The sequence below is a fragment of the Labeo rohita genome, chromosome 1, assembly GCF_022985175.1.
Source record: "Labeo rohita strain BAU-BD-2019 chromosome 1, IGBB_LRoh.1.0, whole genome shotgun sequence".
In the NCBI taxonomy this organism is placed as follows: Eukaryota; Metazoa; Chordata; class Actinopteri; order Cypriniformes; family Cyprinidae; genus Labeo; species Labeo rohita.
The window spans coordinates 41,456,969-41,473,644 of NC_066869.1; the positions used below are offsets into that span (position 1 = coordinate 41,456,969).

Sequence of the window (16,676 nt, forward strand, 5' to 3'; positions counted from 1 at the left end):
GAAACTTTTTGCAGTGTAAAATTATGAATTTTATCAAATTAATGCAGCTTTGACATCATAGGAATAAATGCAAGAATCAGTGTGACCGAATATTGAGTCAGTAAGTTGAACTCACTGAAAGAATCGATTCAAGAATGATTCATTTATGAATCAGACATCACTAGCTCTCCAATGAATATGCCAAGGAATATAACGCATGAGTCAAATAAAATTATTTTATACATTGCAGAAGTCATGTGCAACTCTCATGATATTTTTATGTTGCTTTTGCATCTTTTTTGCAGTTGAAAGCTCCATTCCCCATTCGTTGTAATTGCGCGGAATGACATGAGGATGAGTAAATGACATAATTTTCATTTTTGCGTGAACTATTCCTTTAAAGATGCAATCACATGTCATTTTCGCCACTCACCTATCTTTCCCCATCTCCCGCTCTTTCTTTCCCTCCTCTATCATCTGTCAACCACAGATAGTCATTTGACTTCTTTCTGCATGTATTATTTTTCAGAGAACGAAATGATTCGGAGACAGGATAAAAAGAAGAAAGAAAAAACGTAGCCTCTCATCACAAAACCTTATCTCCCCCATGATGCTCAGTCTATTAACCTGATTGATTGTGCCAATAATCAGCCGTCTCTCTTTTTTTTACCATTCTATTCCCTTTCTCCATCTCAGACGTTATTGCCCCGGCTGAATTGGTTGCCCCGGTGATAGTGATTGCACCTAAGAACACATCAGTGGTTGCCGGGGCGAGTGAGGCGACTCTGGAGTGCATCGCTAATGCAAGGTGGGTTGCCCTCGACGGCAGTGATTCACTGACAGAGTTCCTGTAAAAATTCACAGATGTTTGTCATCAATATGTTGTTTTTATTATCCATTACATTGGTGATGTCATTAGAATTGTAATTATATCTGTCATTTCTTTTTTTTTTTTTTTTTTTGCTGTAAAACTTTGAGTTATGCACTTGTTTCAGGTTAATTAAACCAGATTCTTCTTTTCAGTTTTGTCAAAAAAAAAGGTATGTAGATGCATATACTGTAAATCTGGCTGAGCATTTTATTTTAAAACCACTGCAGTTTTCTTGCCTGTGTTGACAGATTTTCTGTTAAAGAACTCATCTTTTTTAATTAGCCAAAAGACTTTAGCCTACGTCAGTCATCATCTAGATTTGCCACATACTAGATGTTTAAGGTGGTTGTTATTCTAGAGAGTGTTTGATTGGACAAAAAAATTGTGTAGTGCAGAGTCATCATTTTTTTAATTTGTTTTCCTGCATAAGACTGTCAATTTTAAATGTGTATATTTGCTAATAGTGAATTTTGTCAACATTTATAGAATACAGCTTATACACTAACATTTAAAAATTTGGGGTTGGTAAGATTTGTTCTTTTTTTTATTACAGAAATATGGTAAAAACAGTATTATTGTGAAATATTATTGCATGATATTATTGCATGTTATTAATAAAATATTAAAAACCCTCAGAGGTTGACTTTAAACATTAAAGGGATAAATCACCCCAAAATGAAAATTTCCCCATGATTTACTCACCCTCAAGCCATCCTAGGTGTAAATGACTTTTTTCTTTCAGACTAATACAATCAGAGTTAGATTAAAAAAAAAAAAAATCCTGGTTCTTCCAAGCTTTATAATGGCAGTGAATGGGTGTTGAGATTTTGAATCCACCATAAAAAGTACTCCACATGGCTCCTGGGGGTTAATAAAGGCCTCCTGAAGTGAATCGATGTGTTTGTATGAGAAAAATATCCGTATTTTAAACATTATAAACCATGATCTCTGTGTGGAGTACTTTTTATGGTGGATGGATGCACTTTATTAGACTTCAAAATCTCAACGCCCATTCACTGCCATTATAAAGCTTGGAAGAGACAGGAATTTTTTTAATATAGAAGATTGTATTCTTCTAAAGAAAGTCATATATATCTAGGATGGCTTGAGGGTAACTAAATCATGAGGTAATTTTCATTTTTGAAAACTATCTCTTTAAAATTGGTCTTCGCTTGAATTTAGGGGCTTAGTCAACCTTTTAATTCGAGGTGCCCACATACTTTTGACTCTGTATTTTATTTATTTTTGTTACGTATTTACCACATAACTAATTGCTGTGCACTTTCTAATTCTTGGCTTGAATATTAATTTCAGTATGGCAGTTAATGTGCTGTGTTTTGTGTGTGTGCGCGGAGAAGGTCTCTTGACAGGCTGCAGGTGTTCTGGAAGCGTAATGGGGTGAGACTAACAGCAGGAGTGGACTCGTTTGGTCGCAGGCTGGTCATCAGTAACCCCACCTCAGCGGACGTGGGTCTGTACGTGTGTGAGGCTGCGCTTAGAAACAGCAGTCAAAAGAGCACAGAGGCCAAAGCGTACCTCTCTGTGCTGGGTAAGATGATTGTTGTTCCCTTTATGCTACTGTACATGCAGGTCCGGACAGATTTTTAATTATTATTTTACTGAAATTCCCTAAAGAGCAAGAGTTTGACAGATGGATTTGAATTCAAGCATATCACTGATTTAAATATTGCAGTCAATTCATTTTTTTGTCTTGTATAATATCAAGTCAGTCCACTTCCGTAGCCATTTTTTAATGCCGCTGGGCAGTTATTTCTAATCAAGTACAGCTACAAGCTTATGTATGAATAACTATATATATGCCAATTCAGCATTAACATTTAAAAACGTCATCAAGTTTGAAAAACCAAAAATGTAAACTATATTGTTCTTTGATAGTAGTGTCCACACCAGTGGAAAGAAACACTGTTTATTTTAAGCACGCTTTTGCAGTTGTTCCTACATCTCACGCTTTAAAGTCAAATGGATTTTGATTGGCTGTCAGAGGGTCTCATTCACTTTTTTTCTCAACTGTGTAGATTATTCATATATCTATACACAGAACTTTCATAGGTAATTTCTGCCTAATTCACAAGACATGTATGTACACAAAAATTTGTTCTTAACCTCGTTCTTATGTTAATGAATTTTGAGTATTCTAAATGAGTGACCATGTGCACAAGGTTAGTAATTTGCATTAAACACCCACACCATATCCATTTAGTGGATTTTTACACAGCCTTTTTTCTTTATAGCCTTTTAATGCTCTCGAAAAACACTCTTGCATGAAAGCACGCACAGCAAAATCCTTAAACACTGTATTTGTACAGTTGAGGTCAAAAGTTTACATACACCTTGCAGAATCTGGAAAATGTTAATTATTTGACCAAAATAAGAGGGATTATACAAAAATGCATGATATTTTTTTATTTAGTACTGACCTGAATAAGATATTTCACATAAAAGACATTTACATTTAGTCCACAAGAGAAAATAATAGTTACATTTATAAAAATGACCCTGTTCAAAAGTTTACATACCCTTGATTCTTAATACTGTGTTGTTACCAGAATGATTCACAGCTGTTGTTCATGAGTCTCTTGTTTGTCCTGAACAGTTAACAGAGCCCACTGTTCTTCAGAAAAATCCTTCAGATCCCACAAATTCTTTTTCAGCATTTTTGTTTATTCCCTATCCAACAATGTATGATTTTGAGATCCATCTTTTCACACTGAGGACAACTGAGGGACTCATATGCAACTATTACAGAAGGTTCAAACACTCACTGATGCTCTAACACAGTGCATTAAGAGCCAGGGGTGAAAACTTTGAATTTAAAGATCAGGGTAAATGTAACTTATTTTGTCTTCTGGAAAACATGCAAGTATCTTCTTTAGCTTCTGAAGGGCGCTACTAAATTAAAAAAAAAAAGAATTTAGGCAAAATAAGAAAAATGTACACATCTTCATTCTATCCAAAAGTTTACACCCCTGGCTCTTCATGCATCTTTTTTCCTTTTGGAGTATTAGTGAGTGTTTGAACTTTCTGTAACAGTTGCATATGAGTCCCTCAGTTGTCCTCAGTGTCAAACGATGGATCTCAAAATCATACAGTCATTGTTGGAAAGGGTTCAAATTCACAAAAATGCTGAAAAACCAAAGCATTTGTGTGACCTAAAGGATTTTTCTGAAGAACAGTGGGCAGTTTAACTGTTTGGAACAAACAAGGAACTCAGGAACAACTATCACTAGCTGTGGATCTTACAGGTAACAACAGAGTATTAAGAATTATATTCTTTCATATATATATATATATATCTTACAGTATTATATGTAAACATCTTTTATGTGAAATATCTTATTCAGGTCAGCACTAAATAAAAAAAGAACACACATTTTGTATGATCCCTCTTTTGTTGGTAAAATAATTAACATTTTGCAGATTCTGCAATGTGTGTGTAAACTTTTGACCTTAACTGTATATAATGTGTGTTTCGTAATTTGGAACAGATTTTAGAAGAAAAGTTAAAGAATAAATCATAATTTAATCATTAAAATGTTTGTACATAGCTTTCACACATCAAATTTGAACCTACGCACAGTTAGTGAATGAAAATACATGCTTTATTAACTTTGTTATAGTTATCATTACAGTATTCGTTCTTAGAGTAAATCATACATTTGAAAGTTTTTGAAGTAATCATGATTTGTTTGCAAATATGTTCGAAGATGGGTCTGAAAGTTCTAGTCATTGTTCTTCTGTGTTGTTATTGCTATACTTTGCTATTATCTAGAGTTAGAGCTCTTACTTTAACTTTATAGTTATGGTTATTAGTTATCATTCTTGGAGTGAACAGGCTTTCAAGGCTGTTGTTAAGATCAGATAGCGCCTTTAGCAATAATATTGGCTCTTATCATTTAATATTGCAGGGTTTTTTATTAATTTTTCAATTAGTTGGCTATACACACACTCAAGCTACACAATACTTAAACTTTACTTTAATTAAAGACATATACTGTATATACTGACCATAGTGTAGTATCTGCATCAAAATGACATACACAAGAGAATATCCCACCTCTCTGCTCTAGTGACATTGCCCAGTAGTTCAAACTGATTTAATGAAAGTTTTAAGTGGCCTAAATCAGAGATGAAACTCTGATGGAGCATTTGATGGCTAGGTATGATTAAGAAATCATTCTGGGGGTATGGAAAGTGTCAGTTTGAAATCAGAAATACATCCAAAATCCAAAAATCACAGTTGGAACTGCCTCGGTGACATTTTCATCAACAGACGCCTACATACATAAGAGTTCATCGCAGCAGAAGTTTAAATGCAGCCTTTATTGACACACCAGCCCTGTTTTGCCTATTTAGTTACATTTTTTCTTGTATCTCTCAGTGAGTGGGCAGAGAAATGTAGAAATTTGTAAAAGTGAGTTCTAATGGTTTCTAAACACATGTATTCACACAATAGCAGGTTGGCTTTCTTTCTGTCTTTCTTTTCATCACGACTCATCGTTCCCAATGTTTTCAGAAGGTCAGTGGGCTTAAACATCTTCAGCCTCCTTAACACCGCTGCTCTTTGATCCAAAAACACAAATATTATTCTCTGCCCTGAGATCTTTTTCACCAGTAGATGTGCTATGAATATTTATACCTCAACTCGCACTCTTATTAGAAACAGCAACGAATATTCTTTCAATGAGCTTATCTGACAGGTGTGCGCCTTACATGATTGGGCGAAAGGGGGGCATGCATATGCATGAGGCAGCCAATGGAGTGATGAATAAATTGGGGCTGTTGGAGGCTCAGAGAGACTTTTATAGAAAGATAAAGTGAACATGTCAGAGCAGCCAGCAGAGGAAAAGAGGTTGAGATGGAGGAGGTATTTATTGTTTCTGCTGCTGAATCCGATCCAGGCGCCAATCTGAATATGTATATCCTGATCTGCATAAACGTACAATGAGACTGAATAAGTGCTGATTTGTTAGGGAAGAACGAAAAGGTAAAGGGGAAAGAGAGAAGAAAGGATGAGAACGAATTGAAAGAACTGTGACATTGTTATGGCGTTCGTTTTTTGTTGCCGTTGTTGTTATTTGTTTAACCCCCTCCTTTTTATTCTTCAGTAAGTGAAAAGCTGTTACCAGCATCACATTTAACAGGTCCTTTGTCTTCTTTCATTTGAAGTGAGTTAGACAAGGTGAGAGTGAAAAAAAAAAAAAAAAAAAGCCAGGTGTGTGGAAAAGTAACAGGAGTCTTGCTCTTCCTGTCGTGAAATCCGAAAATAAAAGTGCTGTGGATGAAAGGGTTTTCTTTTTTTTATACGTACATTTATATAAAACCTTTTCACTATTATAATGAGCTAAGTGCGGCACCAAAGACTGCTGGGAAAAATCTAGGTTCAATTCTTGCTTTTAACATGTAGTTAAGTGAAAGTACACGTCTGTACTTTTACTCTTTTATCATGACTTCATCATACACTTCTTTGACTCTACAACACACTTGTATTGGTATTAAATGGTGAAATTATAAATCCATACCTATTGGTATGAGGGACGCTACACATGATGTCCTCAAATTCCACAAATACCTAAACAACCAACCAGAACATCTAAGCAGCCACCTAGCTATGATCTAGCAACCACCCAGAACACTAGAAATCAGATAAGCAACTTAGGACCAGCATACTAATGCTGTAGGAACTAGCCAGTGTACATCAGCAACCATCTAGCAACACTGTACCAATCACCCACTGAAGTGCCTTGAAATACGCAGCATTATTCTATGTGTTGACAATTTTAACTGAAACAGAAAGACGACAGGATGTATCGAGCAGACCTGCCCCTTTGTTAAATAGCCAATAGCGTTTTGTTTATTTGCCAGCCACAGTCTTAATAGATTCCTCTTTAGATTCAATATGAAACTGTTACTAAAGCAAAACTTTGATTGATTATAATGATGCTGAGGATGTGTAGTTTAAAAAGTGTGTTATCTCTAATTGTTTCTCCTCCTAATCTCATCCAAAACGCTTCAGTTGAATTCAAAAGTTTGCATCCCCCTTTCAGAATCACTAAAAATGTTATTTTACCAAAATAAGAGCGATCATACAACATGCATGTTGTTTATTTAGTACTGACCTGAATAAGATATTTCTATTAAAAGATGCTTAGATATAGTCCACAGGAGAAAATAATAATTGAATTTATAAAAATGACCCGGTTCAAAAGTTTACATCCTCTTGATTCCTAATGCAGTGTTGTTACCTGAATGATCCACAGCTGTGTGTTTTTCGTTTAGTGATAGTTGTTCATGAGTCCCTTGTTTGTCCTGAACAGTTAAACTTCCTGCTGTTCTTTAGGAAAATCCCTCAAGTCCCACAAATTCTTTGGTAGAGCCTGGGGTGAAAAACGTTTGAATTTGAACATCAGGGTCAATTTAACCTATTTTGTCTTCTGTGAAACATGAAACTACCTTCTGTAGCCTCCGAAGGGCTGTACTAAATGAAAAAATGTGATATTTAGGCGAAATAAGAAAAATGTAAACAGATCTTCATTCTGTTCAAAGGTTTTCACCCCCAAACTCTTAATGCATTGTGTTTCCTTCTGGAGCATCAGTGAGCATTTGAACCTTCTGTAATAGTTGCATATGAGTCTCTTAGTTGTCCTCAGTGTTAAAAGATGGATCTCGAACTCATTATAGTCATTGCCGGAAAGGGTTCAAATACACAAAAATGCTGGAAAGTCGAAGAATGTGTGGGACCTGAAAGATTTTTCAGCAGAACAGCAGGCAGTTTAACTGCTCAGGACAACCAAGAGACTCATGAACAACTATCACTAAACAAAAAACAACAGCTGTGGATCATTCAGGTAACAACACAGTATTAAGAATCAAGCGGATGTAAAATTTTGAAAAGGTCATTTTTATAAATGAAATATATTATTCAGGTCAGTACTAAATAAACATTAACATGCATTTTGTATGATCCTTTTTTTTAATGATTCTGAAAGGGGGATGCAAACTTTTGACCTCAACTGTATTAAATACAGCATTCTGTGTAGTATTCGAATGGGTCTGATATTTTTTGTGGTCTGCCACTCCGATTCATGTTTATGATCCGCTCCGTGCTATCGTGTTTCTGGACCGGAGCAGACTGTATAATGCAAAACCATTCATTTTCCCCATATGAAAGCATATTTACACTGTCTGAACCGTTCCCTATCCCCTATATAGTGCACTACATGTCATTCACCATAGAGAAAATACTAACTCTGTGAACAAGTCAGCCATAGCTTCAGCGTCTATTTATAGTGTAGGGGGCGGGACGCTTTGAATTCTAGAGAGCATTTGATTGGACAGAAAGTCTGATGAGAAGCTGAAATGCAGGGTGATGTCATCAAAATCATTGATTCATATTGGTGGAAATGAGAGACTAAGTTTTGAAAGCTTATATCTTCTAAATGCAAATTGCTTTGTAGCACACTAGCTTACAGCTAACCTTAAGGCTAACCTATTTATACTAAAAATCAAAAAACGTTAAATTTGATTTCATGGGGACATTAAGCAACTACTAGACTAGTCTGGATCTGGATTTTTTACACTTTTTGCATTATTTTCTTCAGAAAACATTAAAATCTTGTTTGTACTGACAAGTGTGTGTGTGCGTGTGTGTGTGTTTGTATGAACACAGAGCCTCCGTTCTTCACGTCAAAACCAAAAAGGTCGGTGATAACGGAAGTTGAGAAAACCGTGGAGCTTCACTGTCAAGCTAAAGGTAAGCCCCGCCCACTGCCCCGCCCCTCCTAAAGACAGACGTGTGTTGCACCTGTCAAATTACTGCAGCACCTGTGAGGTTGGCCACTTTAGATTCATATAATATAATGTCCTTTATAGCCTGCTGTTGTGTAAGCGTTCCCCCGCAGGAAACTATAATCTTTATATTGTCAGGAGCATAAAAACTGCCAGCACTTGCACAAAAAAGTCACTTAACTTCCAGCGCAATACCTGTCAGTCCTGAACCTTTAAAAGTATCTTTTAAAAGCATAATGTTCCCATTTCTGCACAATGTTATAGCATGTTCATTTTACTGTGGCCGGTGTGCTTTCAGACGACTATTTGCTACAAGAACGTCATTCATTTTATGTGCTGAGTCCACCGTAAGGCTTTTATTGGACCCGTTTGTCGGCTCACAAATTTGACCTTTTCGCCAAGCGGGCCGTATCGACCCCCGCTCGTTTCCTCAACGTGTCCTTATTTGAATTCATCTTTATTTAATCGACTAAATGAGTGATCTAGAATAAGCAGTCAAGTACATTAGAAAAAGGCGAGCGAGGCGCTAATGGAATTAGCCGCTAATTGGCGTCAGTGTTCATAGAGCGTTAGGATCTAGTTAAAAGACATTAGGTATATCATTGGCTCACAGGGCAAAGGAGGAATAGAATCCAACTAGAAAATCCTTTTAACAAGCTGCGTAAATCTGACCTACATTTCAGCAACAAAGTGCCAAGTGTCTAAAAGTTAAACTTTTCATGACTTCTAACAAGGAAAATTCGTAAAGAGAGACCTCAAACGGTTCTTTCTTCTCTCTTCTTTCTATCGTAATATTTTTCTCCTTTATTTAACTGAAATCTGGACAGTTTCACTTTCATGAAACTTTTGAAAACTACTAAGACTTTTTCTTTTTTTGTGGCAGAGATTGTACCTCTGCAATTTACACTTGCTGTGAATCTCGTCTCGTTCTTTTTGCACTTTCGTAAGGGTGTGAAGCTGAGTTTGTGCGCACTTTGTCATAAACTGTCAGAAATTTAATTACAGCGAGCTTGTTTTTGACAGTCTTATTTTAACATCCTTGTCTTGCATCCCCGTGGGTGTGACACGACTATCGGCGATGGGAGGCGGGTGGAGCGGATTCGCGCTATTTGACCTTTGAAAGTGTTGAGCTGCAGGATTTATCTGTGATATATTCTTTCATTTGCACACCATGATGAGCATATCATGAGTTCCTTCAGATGAACTTAATTTACAATTATTGCTAATACATATAATTGCCGTTTTATTCGCTTTCGTGCTCGCTTCTTGATTTCTCTCTCTCTCTCGCTTGTTCTCCCTCTCTTATCCTGTCCAAATCTGCTGCTTTTTTGTCGGTGAAGCATGTCAAAATTTTATTGGAAGTTTAATCAATCAAAGCCAATTTATTAGATTAAATTTTCATTAATTAAACCAAAGTGTGCCCTGATGAAGGTCTATTGATGAAAACGTTACCTTGTGATAAATCAAACAGTGTGTGTGTGTGTGTGTCTGTTTTAGTAATAATCTTCTGTTCTCTCAAATGTCATATGGCATTTGTGTAAATCTAGCCCATAAAAAGTTGGGGTACATAAACTCCGGTTAAAGTTTGGATTAATTAAAATTTAAATGTTTTTGTGCTCACCAAGGCTGCATTAATAAGACCAAAATACATTAAAAACATATTAATATTGTGAAATATTATTACAACTACTACAGTTTCTGTTTTAATATATTTTAAAATGTAATTTATTTTTATTAAAAAAAAGTTTAGCCATTACTCCAGTCTTTATTGTCACATAATACTTCAGAAGTCATTTTAAAATGCTAATTTGGTGCTTAATTATTAATAACTTAAAACTAACTTATCATTTTAACAGGTTCCAAAAATATTAAAGGAGAACTCCACTTCTAGAACAACAACTCACTAATAATTTACTCAACTTGTCATCCAAGATGTTCATGTCTTTCTTTCTTCAGTCGTAAAAGAAATTATGGTTTCTGAGGAAAGCATTTCAGGACTTTTCTCCATATAATGGACTTCATTGATGCCCTGATTTTGAACTTCCAAAATGTAGTTTAAATGCAGCTTAAAGCGCTCTAAATGATCCCAGCCGAGGAAGAAGGGTCTTATCTAGTGAAACGATCAGCCATTTTTTTCGGAAAATACAAAAATTGTATACTTTTTAAGCACAAAACCTTGTGTAGCACTTTCTCTGGGATGCACGTTCACGACGCTACGTATTGAACCATGTCGAAAGTTCACGCGGAACGTAGGCGGAACTACAGACCCTGTGTTTACAAAGCGAATGCGCGAAGACTAAGGAAGTGCAAGTCAAACGCTGTTTACAAACAAAAAGGTACAACGATGTCGGACGATTTTGAAGTTGTAGGAGAAAATGAGATGGAGTTTTTCGACATACTCTAAGTACACAGACGATAAACTTAGACGTCGTAGTAGTGATGGGAAGTTTTACTGACTCAGACCTTTGAGTCTCGTTCAGCAAAATGAACGAGTCATTTAGTTCATTTCGTTCATTTTAGCAAAATCAGTATCACGTGACAGCCCCATAAGATGAACGAACGACTCAAAAAAACCCGAAGACTCGAAACAGGTGAAATAATTCCAGTACAGAACCTAATAGGATGTTGCGCGACTGAACGAATCACTCCCCGAGACGACTCGTTCTTCCTGAGTCCTGAGTTCAAAATGAATGAATCGTTCAAGAATGATCCATCACTAATTCGTAGCATTGTGGACACGCATCCCAGAGCCTGTGCCACACAAGCTTTTGTGCTTAAAAAGTATACAAATTTTTATGTTTAAAAAAAAAGACAGATCATTTCGCTAGATAAGCCCTTTGAAGCTGCATTGAAACTACATTTTGGAGGTTCAAAATCGGGGCACCAATCAAGTCCATTATATGGAGAAAAATCCTGAAATGTTTAACTCAAAAACCATAATTTCTTTACGACTGAAGACAGAAAGACATGAACATCATAGATGACAAGGGGGTGAGTAAATTATTAGTAAATTGTTGTTGTGGAAGTGGACTTCTCCTTTAAGCAGCATAGTGTTTCCAACACTGATAATAAATCAGCATATTAGAATAATTTCTGAAGGATCATGTGACACTGAAGACTAGAGCAATGGATAATGAAAATTCAGCTTTGCATCACAGAATTCAGTTTTAAAGTATATTAGAATAGAAAGCCGTTATTTTAAATTGCAATAATATTTCTCAATTTTACAGTTTGTTTTTTCTTTATTTTTGATCAAACAAATGCAGCATTGATGAGCATAAGAAACTTATGTAAAAGAAACTTAAAATATGTGGTAGCAATACATCAAAAATATAAAATACATTGGATGGGTTAAAATTATCGAATTTTCTTTTATGCCAAAAATCATTAGGATATGAAGTAAAGATCATGTTCCAATGAAGATATTTTGTAAATTTCCTACCGTAAATATTTCAAAACTTATTCTTTGATTTAGTAATATGCTTAGAACTTCATTTTAACAACTTTAAAGGTGATTTTCTTAATATTTTGATTTTTTTGCACCCTCAGATTCCAGATTTTCAAATAGTTGTATCTCGGTGAAATATTGTCTTAGCCTTATTTACTCAATTTTCAGCTGATGCATAAATCTCATTTTCAAAAAATTGGCCCTTACGACTGGTTTTGTGGTCCAGGGTCACATATATAAAATGGTTACATTTATTTAATCTGTATGTTAGCTGCTGAAACACATTGTCATGCTTCATGTATTATTCAGGGGTTCCCACACCGAAGCTGGAGTGGTTCAAAGATGCCGTCCCCCTCTCCACACTCAACAACCCTCGATACAAGCTCACCTCCTCCTCAATGGTTCTGCAAGTGCGAAGAATCCAGCCAGACGATGCTGGAATATTTCAGTGCTTCGCTGAAAACACGGCAGGAGAAATCCAGGCACATACCAACTTGGTAGTCACAAGTAAGATGAACAGTTATAGGAACATTTCACCCAAAAATGCAGTACTGTTATCGTTTACTCACCCACAAATCTGTACGACCGAGAGGCCTTTAGTAGCACAAAGATTTTTTGAAATTATTTTGGTGCTTTTTTAGCCTTTTTGAAGCTTGGGAGGCCCTGGTTACAATATGTTTTCATTATATGGACGCAAGATTCTCATAAAAATCATTTTTTTTTCATTCCACTGAAAAAGAAAAGTAATACGGCTTTGGAACGACATGAAGGTGAGTAAATGATGACAGAATTTTCATTTCTGGGTGAACTATTGCTTCAAGCTAATGGGAGGATGATGCATAAATACAGCCATGGATGTTTTAAAAGTCAGTGATCTTGCTCTCTTCTCCTCTCGGTTGTGAATTGATCAGGGAGTTCAGAGACCCCTCATTGATCTGTGTAATTAATCAGTGTCTACTGAGAGATCAACCTTTAACACACACACACACACACACTCAGCACTTAATCAACACCTCCAGCTCTCTCTCGCTTAGTCATCCTCATCTCTCTTTTTCTCCCAAGTTTCATTTCAGTTCACACCATTTTTTATTTAAGTTTGAGAGTTTTAAAGTTAGACACATTCATCATGTTTATGAAATAATTAACAAGTGAATAACTCGGATAACGAAGTGTTATAATAGTGGTGTGATATTTAAAGCAGCATTCGTTCAAAAGGTTGCTGCGTGTACATATAAGCAGTGACCCCAAAAAATTGAACACTTACATAAAATGTATTCATTTAATTGCATTCTATATTAAAATATCAAACCAAAGAGCATTTAAAAAACAAGTAATGCTAGAGCTACATTACCATTCAAAAGTTTGGCATCTGTAAGATGTTTTGTAAAAAGTCTTTAATGCTTACCAAGGCTGCATTTATTAATTAAAAATACTTTAAAACATTAATATTTTAATATATTTTTCAATTTAATTTATAATTGCAAAACCTTCCTTTAGCTCAAATAAGCATGACAATAGCAACACCAAGGTATTTTTTTCCTCAGAATTATTCACTGGAAAGTTAAAAGGAATTGCATTTATTTGAAATATTAAAAAATATTCCAAAAATCTGTACTGTCTCTTTAGATTTATTTAATGCAACCTTTATTTATAAAAGCATTAATTTCTTTAAAAATGTAGTAATAAACAATTTAAAATGATTAAAAGTGAGTTTCCCTGAGATTTTAATCAATGTTACAAAAAATAAAATGTTAATAAATTATGTTCTGCCATTATAAACTACTGTGTTACAGTAGGTGATATATGCCTAAAATAAATTATTTCATAAATTTAATCACATTTATGCATACAGCTTTTTTGGGGTCATATTAATCGAGGTGTTTTATTTTTTTTATGTTGTTTTAAAAATATATATATATTTTTCACATTGAAAGACAAGTTTGAACAGTATATCTATTGTTTTATCAATTAAGTCCTATATTATTTTCATTTAAAGTTTTGCTTTTGTGTATTTTATCTAATGCAATGACATTTTTAATTGTTGGCTAGGATGACCATACATTATTTTTGTCCTGGCCTGGATTTTTAAAATAGTCTAAATTGTCTGGGTTTTGTTTTCTTATTGATGTGCTTTTTTACTGTTTTCTCAATATATCCTAGTATTTGCATTTTTATGACCCTTCTATAGATCCCAGATTCTCGTCCACTATTGGTTGATTATGTACAAAGCCTGCATGCGATTGATCAAATTACTTTTCAATCCAGATATGTTAGGCAATTTAGAAATCCTGGCCGGACAATTTTCATAAAAAGAGGATGCATATTTACACTTCAAATTTTCAGTTATCTAACTTACTTGTTTTAATGGTAGGCGTGTCACCATCTTTCACCACGCCCCCTTCTGACATCACTGTGACTGACGGAACGTCAGCTGTCTTCACCTGTGAGACATCTGGTGCCCCCAAACCTGCCATTGTTTGGAGGAAAGGTACGTCAGATTGCAATCACGCTCCTTTGCACTTCATTTACACGGTTTACACTTGTATGCAGTTTCGTGACTAAACCCTGTAAATCTTGCAGGTTCTCAGGTGTTAGCGAGCGGATCGGTGCAGATGCCTCGTTTCACTCTGCTGGAGTCCGGAGGCTTACAGATACTCCCCATAATGCCGAGCGACGCAGGAAACTATACGTGCTTGGCATCTAACTCTGAGGGACTGGTCAACGCAACCGTGGCCCTGACAGTCTTGAGTACGGAAGTGTAAAATATGTTTTCTTAATGACTTGAAAGTGCAAACAAAAGCAGCGTGTTTGAAATTCAGGATTGCAGACAATTTCCAAACATGTTTTTTTGTCAGCCATTGTCATTGTTTGGCTTAATAGTGGCATTCATTAGCTAGGCTGATTGTAAAGGCATAGCAGAGCACAATGTTTGTGAAATGTTAAGTCTTTTGCAGTAATTTCACACCGGAATAGTGTCATCCTTAAATCCCAAGGCCTCGATTTATCTTGCTCTGCATGCTTAATGATGCTGATGTAGGTTTACGCTCAAGCGTGGGTGCGTGGAAGTGTCTAAGAGCGTTTTTGACATCCAGCCTAAATAATGCTGTTTGTGGATTGGCCACTTAAAAGAAAAAGCAAGAACTCTGTCACATTAAAACTGCAGTGTGTAATGTATGCAACATTGGCGGCGCCAAATGGAATTTCGAAAAACTACTCCCAACTACAACTGTTCAGACAAAAAGACGCATCGATTGAGCTGGAAATTGACTTGTAGGGCCGCAGAGTGACTGTGTTAGGACTATTATAGGTAAATTAAATAAAATAAATAAATAAATATATATATTTTTGTTATTTCAAATAAACATTAAGGGAAATGAAATTCTATATATATTTTATATATAAGCCGTCATGCTTAATCTACATGATGTTTAAAGTTACATGATGTTTTGCTTAATGTTTTGCTTTTATGTTCCACAAAAGAAAGGTTTGAAATGACATGAGGGTGAGTAAATGATGACAGAATCAAATTTTTGGGGGTGAAATATCCCTTTAATGTTTTTATTTTTATTATAATTATTAGTATTTTTAAAGGAGAAGTCCACTTCCAGAACAAAAATCCACAGATAATTTACTCACCCCCTTGTCATCCAAGATGTTCATGTCTTTCTTTCTTCAGTCAATAAGAAATTATGTTTCTTAAGGAACACATTCCAGAATTTTTCTCCATATAGTGGACTTCTATGGTGCCCACCAAAATGCAGTTTAAATGCAGCTTCAAATGGCTCTAAATGATCCCAACTGAGAAAGAAGAGTCTTATCTAGCAAAATGATCGTCATTTTCTAAACAGATTGAAAATTTATATACTTTTTAACCTCAAATGCTCGTCTTGTCTGAGTCTTCGTGAACTTTTTTCTTCGTTTTTTTTTTCGGTTCAATACAGTCAATGCAGTTAGTTGTTGAAAAACTCCCATCTCGTTTTCTTTCCCAACAACCCAGTGTTTACAAAGTGAACATGCAGAGAAGATCAAACACCTTTTACAAAAAAAGGTAAAACAGCAATGTAGGACGATTTTGCAGAGGCAAGACAAGGCTAGTGTTTAAGGTCAAAAAGTAAATAAATTGTCAGTTTGTTTAAAAAATGGCAGATCGTTTTGCTAGATAAGACCCTTCTTCCTTGGCTGGGATCGTTTAGAGCCATTTGAAGCTGCATTTAAACTGCATTTTGGAAGTTAAAACTTGGGGGCACCATTTAAGTCCACTATATGGAGAAAAAAATCTGGAATGTTTTCTTTAAGAAACATAAAAAAAAGAAAGACATGAACATCTTGGATGACAAGGAGGTGAGTAAATTGTCAAAATTTTTGTTCTGGAAGTGGACTTCTGCTTTAAATGGAATGATACTCTAAATAAGAAACTAAATCTGGAAGCAGGTGGCGGTAAATGTCTTTATGAGTCATTCATTCATTTTATTCATTCAAAATGCGGATTCATTCAGAAACTAAACACTGCTGTATTGCTCTGAAATGCTGGATTGGTCACTTAAAAGGAAAAGCAAGAACTCTGTCAGATTA

At 35.5% G+C, this 16,676-nt stretch overlaps 1 protein-coding gene across 1 annotated transcript in view; it reads left to right on the plus strand.

Annotated features, from left to right (window-relative positions):
* The window catches only part of sdk1b (sidekick cell adhesion molecule 1b), a 259,703-nt gene that overhangs the window by 143,282 nt on the left and 99,745 nt on the right, over positions 1 to 16,676 (plus strand). Inside the window, exons 8-13 of the mRNA XM_051116461.1 lie at positions 676 to 787; positions 2,209 to 2,399; positions 8,538 to 8,621; positions 12,414 to 12,611; positions 14,476 to 14,592; positions 14,685 to 14,852. Coding sequence (XP_050972418.1) covers positions 676 to 787; positions 2,209 to 2,399; positions 8,538 to 8,621; positions 12,414 to 12,611; positions 14,476 to 14,592; positions 14,685 to 14,852 — 870 coding nt within the window. The remainder of the gene's footprint in view (positions 1 to 675; positions 788 to 2,208; positions 2,400 to 8,537; positions 8,622 to 12,413; positions 12,612 to 14,475; positions 14,593 to 14,684; positions 14,853 to 16,676) is intronic.